General features: G+C 39.9%; 1 protein-coding gene across 1 annotated transcript in view; it reads left to right on the forward strand.

Annotated features, from left to right (window-relative positions):
* The window catches only part of Zbtb44 (zinc finger and BTB domain containing 44), a 56,359-nt gene that overhangs the window by 16,051 nt on the left and 21,104 nt on the right, over positions 1-19,204 (forward strand). The window contains exon 2 of the mRNA XM_059267558.1: positions 17,324-18,400. Within this exon, the coding sequence (XP_059123541.1) occupies positions 17,383-18,400 (1,018 nt within the window). The 5' untranslated portion in view covers positions 17,324-17,382. The remainder of the gene's footprint in view (positions 1-17,323; positions 18,401-19,204) is intronic.

Raw genomic sequence — 19,204 nt, forward strand, 5'->3', positions numbered from 1 at the left:
GGTAGACTTGGCTGTCCTGGAACTCACTCTGTAGACCAGGCTGGCCTCACTCAAGAGATCCATTTGCCTCTGCCTCTGTGTGCCACCACCAAATGGCAAAAAAAAAAAAAAAAAAAAAAAAAAGTTTTTAAAAAACTTTATTGTAGTTTTCGTTTACACTTGCAGATTGAAAAGTATTTCTCTGAGACAGTCAGAATATACTAATGTGCTAATGTTTGGCATTTTCATAATCACTTTTTCATTACTTGGTTTTCAAGCAACAATAAGTACTACAAATAGGAGAGCTTTGAATATTCTAGCGCAGGCTGTAGCTCAGAGATGTGACTAGTGTTCTTTGGTGTTGGACTTGATCCCTAGCACTTCAAAAGTTACAGTCATTGTTCTAGTCCAACAATAACTTTTCAACCTTTTGTTTTGTTGTTTCAGTCAATATTAGCAACCTTTAATTTATTTTTTGTTTTACCAAGGATCAAAGGTAGGACCTTTCCCTTGAAAGAGACTTTGTGCCACTGAGCTAAATCTCTAGCCTCTTTTGTTGTTGTTGTTGTTGTTGTTTAAATACCATTTTGTTATAGGACTTGCCTGACTTTGCAACAGTTTTGACAATTTTAAATTAAAAGACAGTATTATAACAAGCCCTAACTTTTCACCAGAGGAACTGCTTTTTTTCTGTATAGAAACAATTTGACACTTTTAGGAGAGTTGACTGTGAGTTCTAGAAAGAAAAGATTTCTATTCTATTAACAATTGTCCTAAGACTGGGAAGGTAGCTCAGTGGTAGAATGTTTGTCCTAATATACAGGAGGCCCTGGGTTCTACTCCCAAGATTAGACACCCATCCCACCCCCGTGCAAGGAGAAGACAGTTGTTTCTTTAGAGACAGGTATTTTATTATTGACAATTACAAGTCACTGGAAAGAGACTCGTGTATTAGTTATGTTAAAAGACCATGACCAAAAGCAGCTTAAGGAAGAGTTTTATAGCCGGGTGGTGGCGCACGCCTTTAATCCTAGCACTTGGGAGGCAGAGATAGGCAGATATCTGTGAGTTCAAGGCCAGCCTGGTCTACAGAGTGATTTCCAGGACAGCCAAGGCTGTTACAAAGAAATCCTGTCTTGAAAACCAAACAAAAAAACCAAAACAAACAAAAAAAAAAAAACAAAGAAGAGTTTTATTTTAGCTTTGGTTTCAGGAGGAAGAGTCCATTATGTATGGTAGGGAATTCATGGAAGGAAGTAGTAGGCATGGTGGTTGGAGCAGGAAGCTGAGAGATGGCATCTGACAAGCAGAGGGAGCAAACGGAAGGTGGAGTGAGGCTCTGAACTCTTCCTCCTGGGATGGACCTCTTCCACCAATGCTCCCTAAACTTCCCAAATGACTCCACCAGCATGAGGCCAGGTGTTCAAATACATGAGCCTGTGGAGGACTTTTTTATTCAGACCACCACAACGTGTAATATGGAAAGCAGCTTCCTGAGGGGTGGGTAGGTAGGGGTGTGTGTGTGTGTGTGTGTGTGTGTGTGTGTGTGTGTGTGTGTGTGTGTGTGTCTCCAAGCTCCAATAATCCTCCTGTCTCTCCCTCCACTCTCTCAAACTCTAGGGTTATAGGTACTTGCAAAGACACCCATTTCCCCCCAACTTCCACCATGGCTGCTAGGGATCTAAACTCAGGTAAGATCCAAACTCACTGAATCAACTTCCCAGCTCTTAGGTTCTAGTTTTAACTCTTGAATTTTGTACAAAGCTGTGGATTGTAGAAACCAAATTATCTGAGGTCCACTTCCAATTCTGTTAAGTTACTAATTTAGCTAAGCTGTCTGGATTTTAGCACAAGTATCTGGCAACTGATGTTTAACTAAACTTTTTTCTGAACTATTTTTTTCATGTCTCAAATTCAAATTCCTTCATTCTGTTTGTGTTATGAAAAAAATTGTTTTTATTTTAGTATTTTTATGTAGCTTTCTTGTATGAGCACATGTGCATGCCATGGTACATGTATAGAGGTCAGAAGCCCTCTACCTTGTTTGAGGCAGGGTATCTGTGCATTCCAGGCTTCCTGGCCCACAAGTTTCCCATCTTACCATGTGAGTGCTGACATTACATGCACCACCCTGCTTAATTTTTTTTTTTTTTTTACATGGTTCCAGGGATGCAAACTTAGGTCATCTGATTGTGTAGCAAGTACTTTTATCCATTGAGCCACTGCACTGGCCCAAGTAGTCTTTGTTTTTCTAAGAGGGGTGAAATAGTGCCTCTTTTCAATTTTGCCATCTTTACCTTCTTAACCTTAAAAAGAATGTTTAAGCCATGAATACTAATAGCTATGTAGTACATGAAAATGTTCCAGTTCCAGTGTCACATTGACTGGGCATATAGTTAATCTAGAGCGGCAGTTCTTAACCCATGGGTCACAACCCCTTTTGGAGATCAAAATGACCCTTTCACGGGGATCACATATCAGATAATTGCATCACGATTCGTAACAGTAGCAAAATTACAGTTATGAAGTAGCAACAAAAATAATTTTATGGTTGGGGTTACCAAAATGTGAGGAACTATATTAAAGGGTCGTGCATTAGGAAAGTTGAGAATCACTGATCTAGAGGCACTTAGACTACTACTATCACCAAAGTAGAATGTTTCTCTGTAGTTGCCTGTATCTACAGATTAGTGATCTCCAGAGCAGCTATTTGAAGTCCTGTTCTTGATCAGTTTAGTCAAAGTCCTCAAATGAGTAACTCGAGAGTGTCATCTGTTAATCAGTTGTGAGTAAATTAGAGCTTAAAGAATTAGGTTTCATCCCAGCACTAGGGAGGCAGAGGCAGACGGATCTCTGTGAGTTCGAGGCCAGCTTGGTCTACAGAGTGAGTTCTAAGACAGCCAGAACTACACAGAGAGACACTATCTCAAAAAAAGGGGGGGGGGAGGGGTCCTACCTTAATTTGTTTAAAGAACCATTATTAATGTATAGTATCATTAATAGTTGTGGCAGTTATCAGTTATTGGCATGTTTGTGATTATTAGAATTCTAGGTTTTGGTGTGTGCTTATCATTATTATTATTATTATTATTATTATTATTATTATTATTATTTTGTACTTCATGGGATTCAATTCAGGGTAATGCACATGTTAGGGAAGCACTGTGTGTACCCATTGGGCTATATTCCAGCTCTTGCTGTATTGATCAACTTGTCTCTGATTCCCGAGTACTGGAACTAAAAGCATATGTCACCATGGCTAGCCTGAATTTTAAAAAAGTTAATTTTATGTTTTATGTGTGTTTTGCCTGTCTGTGTATGCTTGTGCACCAAGTATATGTCTGGTGCTCATGAAGATCAGAAAAGGATGTTGGATCCCCTGGAATTGCAGTTACACATGGTTGTGAGCCACCATGTGGGTGCTGGGAATCAAACCCAAATCCTCTGTAAGAGCAACAAATGCTCTTAACCTCTGAGCCATCTCTCCATCTTCCAGCTTTTTTGTTTGTTTGTTTGTTTGTTTGTTTGTTGAGACAGGGTTTCTCTGTGTAACCTTAACTGTCCTAGAACTCACTCTATAGACCAGGCTGGCCTCAAACTCCCAGAGATCTACCTGCCTCTGCCTCCCGAGTGCAGGCATTAAGGACACCGCGCCACCACCACCCAGTACATTAGTAATTTTTTAAAGGAGGAAGGTTGTGATAATTGTTCATCCATTGTATATTACCTATAGGCATCTAAGATAATGAAAGGAATTCCAGTAATATCACATCGTGTAAATTATATGAATTCCAATATTAAATTTATGAATTTTTAGTTATACATATGTTTGTCTTTGTGATATCTGTGGAGTAAAGAACAAGAAAGAAAGATTTCTTATTGTCATAACTTTTTTAAAATTAGGTTGAATATAAATTATACAAAAAGGACAATTTTGTGATGTTGAGATGGCTGCACTTACTACACAAGTCTGACAACTTTAGTGCCATCTCTGGAACCCATGTAAACATAGCCAGAGAGAACAGACTCTATAGAGTTGCCCTCTTACCTCTGTAAGCATGCCTTTCTGAACCTAACATGCACACATAGGATAATACATTGTTTTAAGGAAAAAATTTGGTGCCAGATGTGGTAGCACATGCCTTTAATTCCAGCACTGGCGAGGGGGTGTGAGAAAATGAGAATTTAAGTACTTCCTTACACTTTGTAAAATTCATTGGGTAGAACCATGTTAAAAATCTATGGTGATGTTTACTTTGGTACTCTGAAAAAATTTTTTTCTCTTTTTTTGTTTTTCTAGACAGGGTTTTTCTGTATAGCCCTGGCTGTCCTGGAACTAGCTAGCTCTGTAGACTAGGCTGGCCTTGAACTCACAGAGACCTGCCTGTCTCTGTCTCCTGAATGCTGGGATTAAAGGCCTGTGCCATCACTACCTGGCCCTGAAGTTTTAAAGGTAGATAAAAATGCTTCCACTTATGCCAAGTATAGGGGAGCACACCTTAATCTCAGCACTCAGAGGGCAGAGGCAGGCAGATAGATCATTGAGTTCCAGGGTGGGGGTGGGGGGGTTGCTACTTATATAACAATGTGAAGATACTTAAGTCATTGAACTGTACATTTAAAACTTATTGTCAGAATGACATTTGTTATGCTATCAGCATGATTTTGAAAAGCAGCTTTGCCCATGGAAGTGTATCACATACTTGAAAATCAGTCAGTCGTACATGTCATGGCTAAAATAATGAAAATACAGATGAGACTGGTAACTTGCAAAAGAAAATGTGAACCAGTTATAATAGCCACTGTTCTGAAAATGCAGTGAAATGTTAGGATTTGATGTTTGGGTGGACTTCAGTCAAGTATATTAGAAGGCTATAGGAGCCGGGCGGTGGTGGCGCACGCCTTTAATCCCAGCACTCGGGAGGCAGAGCCAGGCGAATCTCTGTGAGGCCAGTCTGGGCTACCAAGTGAGTTCCAGGAGAGGCGCAAAGCTACACAGAGAAACCCTGTCTCGAAAAACTAAAAAAAAAAAAAGAAGGCTATAGGAATGCAAGGTCATTCAAAACACCTTCCTAAAGAGTTGGAATTTGAGCAAATTTCATTAATGGGTAAAACAAATGTGATACATTCACACAGTGTTGTAATATTACTAAGTATTAGAGAGCAGAGAACTGTAGTGTGGCTCAGTCATGAGAGCATTATGCAAGTGACCACTTAAACCTTGAATTGTAAACTGAGACAAACTAGGAGCCAAGGGAGGGAGGACTGAAGAGTTGTTGTTTAGTGGATACTGAGTTCCAGGTTGAAATGGTGAAGATGATTTTGGAGGTGGATAGTGATTATTGTCTTCTAGAAGTGCAAATGTACTTAATGCCACTAAAGTGTAGACCTATCTTAAGGTAAATTTTATGGATGAGCCATATCTCCAGCCCCAAGGGAGAGTGTTCTTTTTTTAATTACTTCTTCAACCATGTTGCTTTTTACTGGTCTTTTGAATTTGTCTTTCTCATCTTGGGTGCATGAGTCCATCCATTTCTTTTAGATTTTCCAGTTGTTTGTAATGTAAGTTTTTAAATTCTTGTGCTTTTTTAAAATTTTACTTGGAATCCATTGTATTGCCTCCCTTTTCACCTCTTACTTGTAAGTAGAGTCTTCTCTTTTAGTTAGCTATAGGTTTTTGGATCTTGCTAACTTTCTTAAATTTATTTATTTTTGTTTTTGAGACAGGGTCTCTACATAACTCTGGCTGTCCTGGAGCTCACAATGTAGACCAGTCAGGCCTTGAACTCAGATAGATCTGGCTGCCTCTGTGAGTGCTGGAATTAAAGGCATTCGCCACCACCGCCTGGCTTTTAGTCTTCACTTTCTTTTGGTTGATTTGGCTGTGGGTTTTTGGATCTTGTTAATCTCTTTGAAGAACCATTTCTTTGATTAATTTATTTATATTTTCTTATTTCAATTTCATTAATTACTGACCTGATCTTTATTTGGGTTTCTATTATTCTTTTTTTTTAAATTATTTACTTGTTTATATTTTTGTATGCATGCTCTGCATGTATACCTGCATGCGAGAAGAGAGCATCTGATCCTATATAAATGGTTGTAAGCCACCATGTGGTTGCTGGGAATTAAATTCGGGACCTCTAGAAGAGTAGCTAGTGCTCTTAACCACTAAGCCATCTCTCCAGCTCTGGGTTTCTATTATTCCTGTTTTTACAAGGCTCGTAGAGAACTAAATTATTTATTTGAAGTCACTCTGTTTTTTAAAAATATTTTATACTGGGACAGGAGGAGCACACATTTGTCATGTGTGTGCAGAGGCCCAAGAACAGTATATGGATGGAGTTGGTTCTCCTCTCCCACCTTTTTGTGGGTTCTGGAGACCAGATTCAGTTATCAGACTTGGCAGCAAGTGCTTTACTTACTGACCTATCTCTTTACCCATGAACCATTTCATTAGACACCTCTGGGTTTTATAGATTTTTTAAAATGTAGTCACTTATAGTGTGAATTTCCTTCTGTAGTACAGTTTTCATGGTATCCTAAAGGTACTGGTTTTCATTTTCATTCACTTCTAAGCATTTCAAATAAACCTTCTCCTCAAACTGTGAGCCAAAATAAATTCTCTCTTAAGTTGCTTCTTGTTAGGCATTCTGTACAGCAAGGAAAAATAACTAGTACAGAACATTGGTACCAAGAAAAGTATGGATGTTATGTTATACACCTGACCATGTGGTTCTTAGGTGCTTAGAACTGGTTTGCAGGAAGGATGTGGAAGAGTTTGGAATTTGGAACTAGAAAATTGCTAGTTAATGGGCTATTCTGGTTGGAACTTGGGAAAATAGAATACTAAGAGAAACATAAGGTGTGGACACCCAGCTCATGAAGTTTCAAAGGGGAATAAGGATTCTATTGGGAAGTGGGCTAGGTGCCATTCAGGTTACATTAGTGCATGAGAGGGGCAGAGGGGGTGCGGTGAGATCAGTCTTTATTGTAACTGTGGCCTGAAAATTTTAATAAGGCTGAATTTCAAAGTAATGAATATAATATGTTTGGAGAAAATCTCAGTGCAAGGGTAGCATTAAGAGTGTGTGGCATGGGTACTTGCTCACTGCTCTTACTCAGGTCTAAAGAGAGGGGAAAAGACAAAAAGGTATGAATTGTGCAGTTTGCAATAAAAAGGAGCCATGTGCAAGTTTAAAGTTGCAGGCAAGGGGAATGCTACAAAAGAAGCCCTAACTGTACCACACTCAGGCACCAACACCCCCCTTACACACACACACACAGGTGCACATACACACAAATAAAACTGTAACTGTTAACTGAATTAGCCCCCTTAAAGAGAAACTTCTGCTCTGCACTGGGAGAGTAGGACAAGTGCCCTGAGGATAGTAAGATCCCATCCAAAGGCTCTAACTTACGAAAATGCACATTTGCTATGAAAGGAGAGAACCTGAAGTGAGAATGCAGCTGAAGGTGTTCCTGCCCCAAACAGCTGCCTAGGAAACTATACTAGCAGCCTTAAAGCTGTGATCCAAAGGGCCAGGCTCCATCCCAAACTAGCAGCAGAGATTGGAGCATCCATGTGGTACTGATTTTTCAGTCATGAAAGATTCAAGAGTGAGTGGGTCGTGGAAACATGCTTCAGGGAGCTGCTGAGGCTGAGCAATGTATGGCAGGGTCAGAGACCTTGAAAGGATCCCTACATCAAGGTGTGAAGGTGAGTGAAACCTAAGTTACAGTGGCGCCTCCAGTATATTAAAGATGTCAGAACTGTGGGATATCTAAACAGAAGAAGAAAAGGGAAAAGCCTGCAACTACGTCATAGACCTGGGCTAAGAGAGAGGCTGCAAGTGTGCTGCAGGCAGCAGGGCTGCGGGACTGGACTACCCAAGCTCTTTGGAGCCCAGAGGAGTCCACAAATTTCAGATGCCAAACATGGGCTCCAGGATAGGATATTGGCCCCCCTGAGCTTCGATCTTGTTTTAACTCAATCTTACCTTACTACACTCCTGTTCCTCCCTTTTGGAATAGGAATGTTTACTCTGTGCCATTGTATAGTGGAACTGTGTAACTTTTTCTTAATGTCATAGGGGCTCACAGTTAAGAGATTGCCTTGAGTCTCAGAAGAGCTTTGAATGTTTGTTTGTTTGTTTGTTTGTTTGTTTTAACATTGTTGGGACTAGTATAAACTATGGGAACTTTTGGAGTTAAGAGTCAATGCATTTTGCACATAGCCTAAGGCTATGGGAGTCATAGTTGGAATATTGCAGTTCTTCATTCCTATTTAGTCACAGTAATGAGAAAAGTAATTGATGTGATCCATTTGTGACCTATGGTTTCATTTAACTCAGAGGTTTCTCTTTATATTTTGTCAGGATGACATACGTGTTGATGAGAATGAGGTATTGAAGTCACCCACTAGTGTTACAGTGGGAACAATTTGTCTTTACATCTAGTGTTTATGAAATTGGGTGCACCAGTATTCAGTGTATACATGTTTAGAATTGTAATGTCCTCTTGGTGGATTGTTCACTTTATCCTATCATTGTGTTTATTTTATAGTATTTGCTTTCCTATTCATACTCTAAACTATTGTTCTGACGTGGTCTATTCTTCGCTGCAGTTTCCTGCTTATGTTTATTTTTCTCTTCTGTGTGAAAGATTCAAGTATCTGTCTTAGTGGTCACAAACTTGGAAAGTTTCTCCTTCAGTTATGACAGGTAGTTTTACTCGGTGTGTAGTCTGCAATCTGCATTCTTTCTCTTTTCCCTCTCTCCCTCCCTCCCTCCCTCTCTCCCTCCCTCCCTCCCTCCTTCCTTCCTTCTTTCCTTCTTTCCTTCCTTCCTTCCTTGTTTTGCTTTCCTTCGAAACAGGGTTTTTCTGGCCATCCTGGAACTTGCTCTGTAGACCAGACTGGCTAGCCTGCCTCTGCCTCCCCAGTGCTGGGATTAAAGGTGTGAGCCACCACACCTGGCTTTCTTTCAGAGTTTGAAATACATCACATCATTCCACGCCCTCCTGGCTTTTCAAATTTCTGTTGAGAAATCTGTTATTTTGGTGGGCTTGCCTTTGTGTGTGACTTGTTTCTCTTGGTATTTTTTTTTTGTTATTATTTAGTGGGTTAAGTATAATGTGAGGGGAGAGTATTTAAAATTTTTTTGAATTGTGTGTATGTTTGTGTGTCTGTGTGGGGGTATATATGCATGATTGCAATTGCCTGTGGAGGCCAGAGGATAGTGTTGGATCCCCTGGAGCTGGAGTTACAGATGGTTGGGAGCTGCCTGATGGAGTACTGGAAATCAAACTAGGGTCCTCTGTAAGGACAGTCTGTCCCCTTAACTGCTAAGCCACCTTTCTAGCCCCAAGGAGAGATTGGTTTTGTTTCCCCTGATCATCTCTAGTGTTCTAATTGCCTCCTGGTTTTTGTTTGATTGTTTGTTTGTTTGCGTTTTTAAGAGCATCCTTTGCCCTAATTTTGGGAACTTTTCTGCTATGACTTTTGTTGAAATGTTTTCAGTGCCTTCAGACTGAAAATCTTCTTTATGATTCTTGGATTTGGTTTTTAATATCCCATGTATCTTGAAAATATCATACTTTTGAGCCATGCATGGTGGCACACAGCTTTAATCCCAGCACTCCAGAGGCAGGCAGATCTGAGTTCTAGGCCAGTATGGTGTGCAGAGAAAGTTCCAGGACAGTGATGGTTATATGGAGAAACCCTGACTCAAAAATCAAAAAGAAAATATCGATGTTCATACTTTCTCCCTAATCTTTGTCTTGTTTTCACATGTCTATTCCTCCACCTGTCTTCAGGCTCCAGTGTTCGGGCCTTGCCTTGATCTTGGTCTGTTGGTGGCACTGTCCAAGGAGCTCTTGATTTTACTTGATGTGTTTTTCATGTCAGTATTTTCTTTCTTTTTTTTAATTGAATTTGTCTTTCATATCTTATATTGGCTTTCTTATTTCATTTAGGTGTTTGTTTTCTTTGAATTTCTTCAAAGATTTACTTGTCCTTCTTTGACTTCTTTGAATATAATTATATTTTGTTGTTATTCTTTGGGATTTCATCTATCACTCTCACTGGATGCCAGTGACATGGATTAGTAACTTTGGGGGCGTTTCGTGGCTTGAGTTTTTCTCGTTTTTCATATTACTGTTAGGATTATTTCATTGATTGGAATTTGTATTAGCTGTATCCATTCTGTTGAAATGGTCAAGTGGGGCTAGATTGTAGAAGAGTTGAGATACATGGTTCAGAAGTTATAGCCCTAGTCCAAGTGCCCAGGGTGCTTGGTCTTTCATGTATATCTCTCCCAGTGTAGAATTTTAAATGTAGGAACAAGCACAGCTCCTGACTTCCTGTTATGCAATTCCTGTACCAGCCAGGGAACAACCATAGTGCCCCCTTCCCCTGCCCTTTAAAAAAAAAAAAAAAAAAACAGTTGCAAGGTAAAGGAACAAGGATAAGGATAGTATGATGTATACTAGGACTTCAGTCACTAAGAGTCAGTGGAAGAAAGAAGGGTGAATGTGGGGATAAGGATAAGTATTAAATCAACTTTGAAAAAAATCAAAGTAGTGGGGAAAAAGCTTGGAGAGGAACCTGAAGATGCTGTTAGGTTCTACAGATTTTAGAGATTGTTAAAGCTATGGAAGTTTTTGGTTCAGAAATATAAAGATGAATAGGTTAGAAATGAGAATGTATATGAGTTGTGCATAGGAAGAATAGAGAGTACCCAACTGTGGACTGGACAAAACAATCCTAAAACCTATCCAAGCAATTTTAAACTAAAGCAGGATTATTATGAGATGTGCAAGAGTGAAGTTTATTTTTTAAAAAAGGCAAATAAAAGAATAATAAGCCAAGAGACAAAGTATAATAATAGATTAAAATTTTTTACATTATTATGGAAGGCGTTCACTTCGCAATTCCAGTTCAAACTCATAAAACCGAATTTGAGATGTGTACTGCACCCAGGGAGTTGAGACCAGTTAAGCTTGCAAGTGCATTTCTGGCACAGCTGTACTGAGTTGAGTGTGAGATTATTTCCTCCTTGGTACTGTCTGGGTGGTGCAGTCAGGGGCAGGCATGAGCAGGAGCCTTGTCAAAGAAACTCACTTGAGTCCCAGTTGCCATACCAGGCAGCTGTGTAGAACCCAGGGTCCCCACCAGCTCTTGGTTCTGCTGCAGCTCTGCCCTTGGGTGTGCTATATAGAAAGCTGCTGTTAAGTCCTTGTCTAGGGTTTCTCAGGGACTTTTATCAATCTCCACACTTGGCTCCAGCCCTTGCTCATGCAGCTGACTCTACAGGTTTGCTATGTGTAAGGAGAAGCACTACTCCAGCAGTTTCTGCTGCCCTCCTTGGAGCCTCTTGGTTCAGTCAAATTCTGATTCACAAGTCATTTCTGCCAGCAGTCCATGGAGATCTCACCTGGACTAATAAATTAATTGACAAATACAGTCTGTTACAGGAATAAAAATTGTTGTTTTATCTTGACTGTTTCTTTCATTGAGTCTTATTGGTGGGACTGCCAATCCACCATTTTACCCATAAATTCTCTGCTTAAATTCATTTTAGTCCATACTATTGCTCTGGATATTGATATCACTGAGAGTGAGAATTTGAACCTTTGTGTGAAGAACAGTGATCATGTCAATGGCTGTTGTTTGACTCTGGAAGATGATGCTAATAGTTACCCAGTCCAAAAGATTTGTTGTGAGACTTTTTTTTTAAATTTTACACTTTAAATTTTAAATTTTACACTTTTGGAAAAATACTTTATTTTATGTCTGTAAGTGTTTTTGCTTGCATTTTATGTATGTGTACCATATGTCTGCCTGATGCCCAAGGAAGCCAGAAGAAGACATTGAACTGTAGTTACAGATAGTTGTCAGATACAGTGTGGGTTCAGGGAACTGAACCTGGGTCCTCTCTAAGAATGACAAGTGCTTTTAATTGCTGAGCCATTTCTCTAGCCTAGGATGAGTCTTGAGACAGAGAAATTCAGCAGTCTGTAACTAGAGTGTTTTTGTGTAGTCTATGCTCTTATGCCTTTTTGGTTGGTTTTGTAGTAGAGTGGAGTAAATTATGATAACAAAGGGCGCAGAATTCCTAGAGTGAATAAAAGAAGTTGAGGCCAGATGGTAGAGTCATATTGTGAGCAAAAGAAATGATTACCATCCAGCTGGAAATACAGAGGCTCTCACACACTGACCCAGGAGAGGAACAAGAAAAGCCAAAATGAAGGGTTGTTTGAATTTTAAACATCATAGTCACAGCAGTTTTTATTATTTTGATATTTCGTGTGTATGGGCACTATTGCCTGCATACACGTGTGCGCGCTAAATTCATGCAGAAGGCCAGAAAAGGGCGATATCAGATCCCCTGGGACTGGAATTACTAAAATTATGAACTGTCGTGTGGGTGCTGGGGACTAAACCCAGGTCCTCTGGAAGAGCAGCCAGTGCTTGTAATAATAGCTGAGCCATCACTCCAGCTCACACAGCAGATTTTAAATACAAGGTTACATTTCTTGAAGGTGTAATTAATCTTAGAAATCTCCCTGATGATATTTGTTCCAGGCTAGAGTTAGGGCATTCTCAATAGCCTGAGCACTGGGCAAACTACCGAGGTATTTAGAATAATACCCAAGCAGAACACAGAGCCAAATGCAGAGTTAAAAGCCCCAGAGGTCAGAGAGCAGTAGCTAAGAGCTGAGACCAAGACTGACTTCTTACCACCCGCTGCCGTCCTTCCCCTGAAAAAGAGACCTACTTCCTGTGTGTCTGTCTTTTTATTGACTTTCTGTTCTGCCTTCTCATTGGTTGTAAACCCAACCACATGACCTCCTCATCACTGCCTGTCTATACAGACCTCCAGGTCTCTATGGTTGGTATTGAGATTAAAGGCATGTGTCTCCATGATGGCTGTATCCTTGAACACACAGAGATCTGCCTGTCATGTGATTGAGATTAAAGGCATGTCTTACCAATGCCAGACTTCTGCTAAATGGCTTGCTATTAGCTCTCACCCCCAGGCACTTTTATCTATTAACATACAAATAAAATCACATTTCAGCACAAATAAAATATCACCATACAGGTCACCTGCAGATTTGTTGGTATAGTGTGAAAAGTTAGCTTGAGTTGAGCTTGATCTGAGATGGGAATCCTGAAAGTCTAGACTGCAGTGAGAGTGATAAGAATAACCCTGCCCTTGCTTGAAAAGGTTGTTTGTTCTTGAAAGTCCTTTAAGAGGATACAGTCTCCAGGCCTGATTTCAATAAGATACAGGGTGAGATATGAGAAGAGTGCCAGGAAATGTTGACCAGCATGCTCCCTGATCAGGCTTCTAAGAATCAAGCTGTAAAGACTGAGCTGGTCGTTTCCTAAGATAGGGTTTGGTAGGGATCCAGTGTTGAGGAGAAAAGGCCTATGGTGGGATAACTTGAAAGGGCTTCAGCATAAAGGTGCTTGTTTTCTTTGTTTCTTTTCCTCTTGTGATGACAAACTACTATTGCAAAAGCAACCTAAGGGACAAAGGGTTTACTCTGGCTAACAGCCCCAAAAGGTGTCAATAACATTGAATAAACCACTTATATTGTTTGTATTTAGATACAAGTGAAATCTCTTTGCCAATCCTATCCAGGTAAGTTTCCTCTCAATTGAGTGGGTAAGGAAGAGGTAGGTTAGCCTCAGATGTCCTTGAGGACTGACAGGCCTACAGATAGAGCAGTTTTAAATTAAATTTATAATTTAATTACTGATTGAGAAGTAGATAAGGGGAATGTGGAGAGGGTGAAGAGGCTTGCACCTACTTAAGTATTATGTAGTCTGAGAGATGTTCCCTTTGTTGATGGAAGGATTTTTTTTTTCTTGTAAGGAAAGCCAGAACCATTTTTGTTAGCTTCTTCCTCTATTGGTTCCTCCTGTTCCTTTTAGCCATACTCAGGAATGATTGAGGTAATGAATAGCCAGGGCTTCAGTGGCTGGAAAGGGTAAAAGAGTATCTTTCCTTGCTTTTTATGTCCATTCTGATACTTTCTAAAGCTTAAGTGTTGGTGTCCTATGCGGTAGATAACTGCAGCCTGGCTGGAGTTTGGGCAGCCCCAGTTAAAAGTCCTCTTCTAGATTGCTGCATGTGAATGCAGGGTGTGGAAGATACTTTAGGAGTCAGTATAGATGTTAAGTCTTTTACCTTTTTCCAGGATGAAAGCTCTGGTAAAGGCAGTAAGTTATGTCTTATGGGCAGATGTTGTTTAGGGATATGTATATACTTATAAAAACTAAAAACCCATACCCCCACGCAATGTGTATGAGATTATCTATAACCACAGTCAGTATTCATAATCAAAAGATAGGAACAGGCGGAAGAGAGAACTCAGTGGCACAGTACTTGTGTGCTGTGATCTGAGGATCTGAGTTCAGCTCCCCAACACTCATAAAATGTTGGGCATGGAGTTATGTACCTGTGATCCCAGAGCTGGGGACACAAGACGGGAAGGTTCCAGGGGCCTAATTGTAGTCTTGGGTCCTTTTAGGATTGGAAGAGACTACTACTGTTCAACTACTGGATTTCTCTGTTGTTTGTTACTATCTGAAACATGTATTTGATTAGCTTCAGAGATCTGATATGGGTTCTGTTTTCCCTGTTTTACTGCTGCAGAAATTAAGTACAAAGGTTAAACTTCATATCACTGTATGCATGACATAATCAAGATGACAATCCAGTATTCTGGTCCCATTCTATGCTTTTAACCACCCCACTCTTGGCTTTTATATACTGTTGGAAAATAATGGCACATTTCTTCATCTTGGCTGTTCTTTACGTCAGACTCATGTCTTTTAGAGCTTTCTCAAGTATAATAGGCCTGAGATAAAGAGAAAACATGCCTCTGCTTTTAAAGTTGGGCCATTAAGAGTGATTACTTTGATTGGGATTGTGTGGTTGAGGGCAGTCACTATTTTTTCCCTTTCAGGAAAAAAGAAAAGAGTTGAATGGGGTTTGGAACTCAGAACCCAATGATTATTGGCAAAACTCCGTTTCTAATTTCTAGCTCTTTGATGGAGTTTTGCCAAAGAGGTTTTTTTTTTTAAACCATTTATTTATTTATTATGTATACAGTATGCCTGCACGTGTCCCTGCAGGCCAGAAGAGGGCACCAGATCTCATTACAAGTGGTTGTGAGCCACAATGTGGTTGCTGGGAGTTGAACTCAGGACCTCTGGAAGAGCAGTCGGTGTTTTTAACCACTGAGCCATCTCTCCAGCCCCATGCCAAAGAGTTTTGATGAAGATGGAGGTAACACCAGGCTGAAAAAGGTTTCCATTCCCTCTCCTTGTCAGGTATCCTTGTACTTTCTTGGAAGGCTGGTACAGTGTCTGGACTTCCACCCAAATCAAGTTTGAAGTGGTCTCATTTTAGCATTCTGTTGCACATTTTCCAACTGATGCTTAATTTCTTGTTTTTTAAATACCCGGGTTCATATAGATGGTCCCTAGTTCATGAGTGTCATTTGCTCTGAGGCATGCTTCTGCTCTCAGCCACATGATGGGAATCAAAGTAATCACTCTTGTGTGTTTACTGACATACAGCCAGTGAACAACACAGGTATGCAACTTCCTGTTTGTATAAGAGAAAATTTGTCAAATCCATTGTTATGTCTTTGTGAGTACTTTGGGGTTTTTTGTGTGTTTATTTAAGTTTGGAGTTTGGGCGTTTGTCTTTTGTTTTGTTGTTTTGAGTTTTTTGAGACAGAATCTATGTATGCCTGCTTGTCCTGAAACTAACCATGTAGGCCAGGTTGACCTTGAACTTGTGGTTATTTTTCTAATGTACTGCCTCCAAAATGCTAGGATTATAGGCATGCGTTAATATGTCTGCCTGTGGTTACTTGTATTTAGGAAGAATATGTGATTTTGTTGTTGTCTTTAACAATCTTACTTGACTTTCTTCTCCATGGAGGACTGAGCAACGCTTTTATCCATATAACAGAATAAGTGTTCCTGGAGCAGGAACACTTCTGAATTTTGTCAAGGTCATTATTTCTTTTTCTTTTTTTTTTTTTTTTTTAAGATTTATTTATTATGTATAGTGTTCTGCCTGCATGCATCCCTGTAGGCCAGAAGAGGGCACCAGATCTCATTCTGGATGGTAATGAGCCACCATGTGGTTGCTGGGAATTGAACTCAGGACCTTTGGAAGAGCAGCCAGTGCTCTTAACCTCTGAGCCATCTCTCCAGCCCGGTCATTATTTCTATGGTATCAGCTCTCTCACCTTATTTTTTTTTAAGATTTTATTTATGTATGTATTTATTATGTATCCAGGGTTCTGCCTGCATATATGCCTGCATGCCAAAAGAGGGCACCAGATCTCATTATAGAATAGAGCCATCATTTGGTTGTTGTGAATTGAACTCAGGACCTCTGGAAGAGCAGCCAGTGCTCTTAACCTCTAAGCCATCTCTCCTGTCTTCTCTTACCTTCTTAAGATTCATTTCATGTTATCCTTCATCATGATGTCAAGTAGGGAACAGTTTTGTCTCCTGTCATTAGATTATTCAGACTTTTAAAAAATCTTGAAATCTTTTCTTTCTTTTTCCCTTCTCCCTTTCTCCTATACATTTATCTGAATAAAACATTTGACAGAAAGCTGCGTGGTGGCGGTGGCGTCACACGCCTTTAATCTCAGCACTCAAGAGGCAGAGGCAGGTGGATCTCTGAGTTTGAGGCCAGCCTGGTCTACAGAGTGAGTTCCAGGATAGCCAAGGCTACACAGAGAAACCCTGTCTCGAGACAGAATCATTTATAATGCTTACCTGACATTATTTACTGCATGTTCACATTTAGAAGTAGGGATAATTATATACCTACTGACCAAGGTGTCTTTGACAGTCAAAAGATTATCATGTGTTAAATATTTACAACAGTTTCTAGCACATAAAAGCACTCTATAATTGTCATTTAACTATCGTTTTAGAATGCTGCTCATTAACAATAATTTATAAACCACTGGTTGATGGTTTAGAGAATATATTTTTATTTGTGCATTCATTTTATTTATTTGACACAGGTCTTACCCTATAGCCCAAGCTGGGCTCAAACTTACTGTGTAGCACAGGTTGGCCTTGTGGCCGTCTCCTTACTAGGATTTTTAGGAATTGGACACCACAACAGACCAGAAAATACATTTTAATACATTCCATACCTGAAGTTTTTCTATTTCACAGTCTTATTTTAGACTTTTTATTTGACATAGTGGCTACATGAAAATGATATAAATAGTCCATTTCCTCTGTTAAGCTGTCATTTGATGTTTTGTTTCTGTATTTTTTTTTTAGGACATTTCTGACTTAATTGCATCCTTGAAGAGCATCAGTAGAAGTGGAAAAAAAGAAAGATGGGTGTGAAAACATTTACTCACAGTTCTTCTTCCCATAGCCAGGAAATGCTGGGAAAACTAAATATGTTACGAAATGATGGACATTTTTGTGATATCACTATTCGTGTCCAGGACAAAATTTTCCGGGCTCATAAGGTAGTACTAGCAGCTTGCAGTGATTTCTTTCGAACAAAACTTGTTGGCCAAGCAGAGGATGAGAACAAAAATGTGTTGGATCTGCATCATGTTACAGTGACTGGCTTTATACCTCTATTAGAATACGCTTACACAGCCACTCTGTCAATTAACACAGAAAATATTATTGATGTTCTTGCTGCAGCAAGCTACATGCAAATGTTTAGTGTTGCTAGTACCTGCTCAGAGTTTATGAAATCAAGTATTTTGTGGAATACACCTAATAGCCAGCCAGAAAAGGGTCTAGATGCTGGACAAGAAAATAGTTCTAACTGCAATTTTACTTCTCGAGATGGAAGTATTTCTCCAGTGTCTTCAGAGTGCAGTGTTGTGGAAAGGACCATTCCTGTCTGCCGAGAATCCCGGAGAAAACGCAAAAGCTACATTGTTATGTCCCCTGAGAGTCCTGTAAAATGTAGCACACAAACAAGTTCACCCCAGGTATTGAATTCTTCAGCTTCCTATGCAGAAAATAGAAATCAGCCAGTTGACTCTTCTTTAGCTTTTCCATGGACTTTCCCTTTTGGAATTGATCGAAGGATTCCGCCTGAGAAAGCGAAGCAGGCAGAAAACACCCGGACTTTAGAATTGCCTGGCCCATCTGAGGCAGGTAGAAGAATGGCTGACTATGTGACTTGTGAGAGCACAAAAACTACCTTGCCTCTAGGTACAGAAGAAGATGTGCAAGTCAAAGTAGAAAGATTAAGTGATGAGGAGGTCCATGAGGAAGTGTCCCAGCCTGTCAGTGCATCTCAGAGCTCACTGAGTGATCAGCAGACAGTGCCAGGAAGTGAACCAGTTCAAGAGGACCTTCTGATTAGTCCACAGTCTTCCTCTATAGGTATAAATGCTTCCTATGTTTTTCATGATTTTTATAGTCAGTTAAAACATTTTTAGGTTTTTATTTTCTGTGCTCAGTCTTATTTAAAAAAAAAAAAAACCATGAAGGGGGTGTGTTAAAATATGATAATTGAATTTAATTATTTGTTTGTTTGTTTGCTTGTTTTGGGTCCAGGTCTCAATATATAGCCCTGGCTGGCCTGGAACTCACAGAGATCTATCTGCCTCTGCTTGCAAAGTGCTAGGATTAAAAGCATGAGCCACCATGATTAAAGGCTGATGAGTGAATTTTTAAAATTATTATTAGCACTATATGTTTTGTGTATGTGTTTAACAAGTTACACATTGAGGAAAAGCAAAGGTCAACGGGGGATATAAGGGACAAAGGCAGAGATAAAAATTGTGAATTTCCATTTATTTAAAGAGACAGTCTTGCTTTATAGTCCAGGTTGGCCTCAAACTGCTGATCCTCTTGCCTCAGACTCCTGGGTACTGAGATAGCAGGTATATACCACCATACCCTGTTGTGAATTACTTTCACTACAAAAGAAAACAGGTTTTGAAAATCTAGTTAAGGATCCAGACACAGTGATGCAGGCGCTAAGGAAGCACAGGCAGGAGGGTAGTAGCTCACAGCCGTCCTCAGCTGCATAATCAAGACCTGGCTAGGAGAGACCCTGTGTGCCGTGGGGATCCACTTCTTGTTTTGTTCTTATTAAAATGGGTAAGGGCATTTGCTGCCACATCTGAGGACCTAACCTCTGATAAAAAGACAGATCTTAGCATGCTTGTGCTCTTTCTCCCC

The sequence above is a fragment of the Peromyscus eremicus genome, chromosome 7, assembly GCF_949786415.1.
Source record: "Peromyscus eremicus chromosome 7, PerEre_H2_v1, whole genome shotgun sequence".
Classification (NCBI taxonomy): Eukaryota; Metazoa; Chordata; class Mammalia; order Rodentia; family Cricetidae; genus Peromyscus; species Peromyscus eremicus.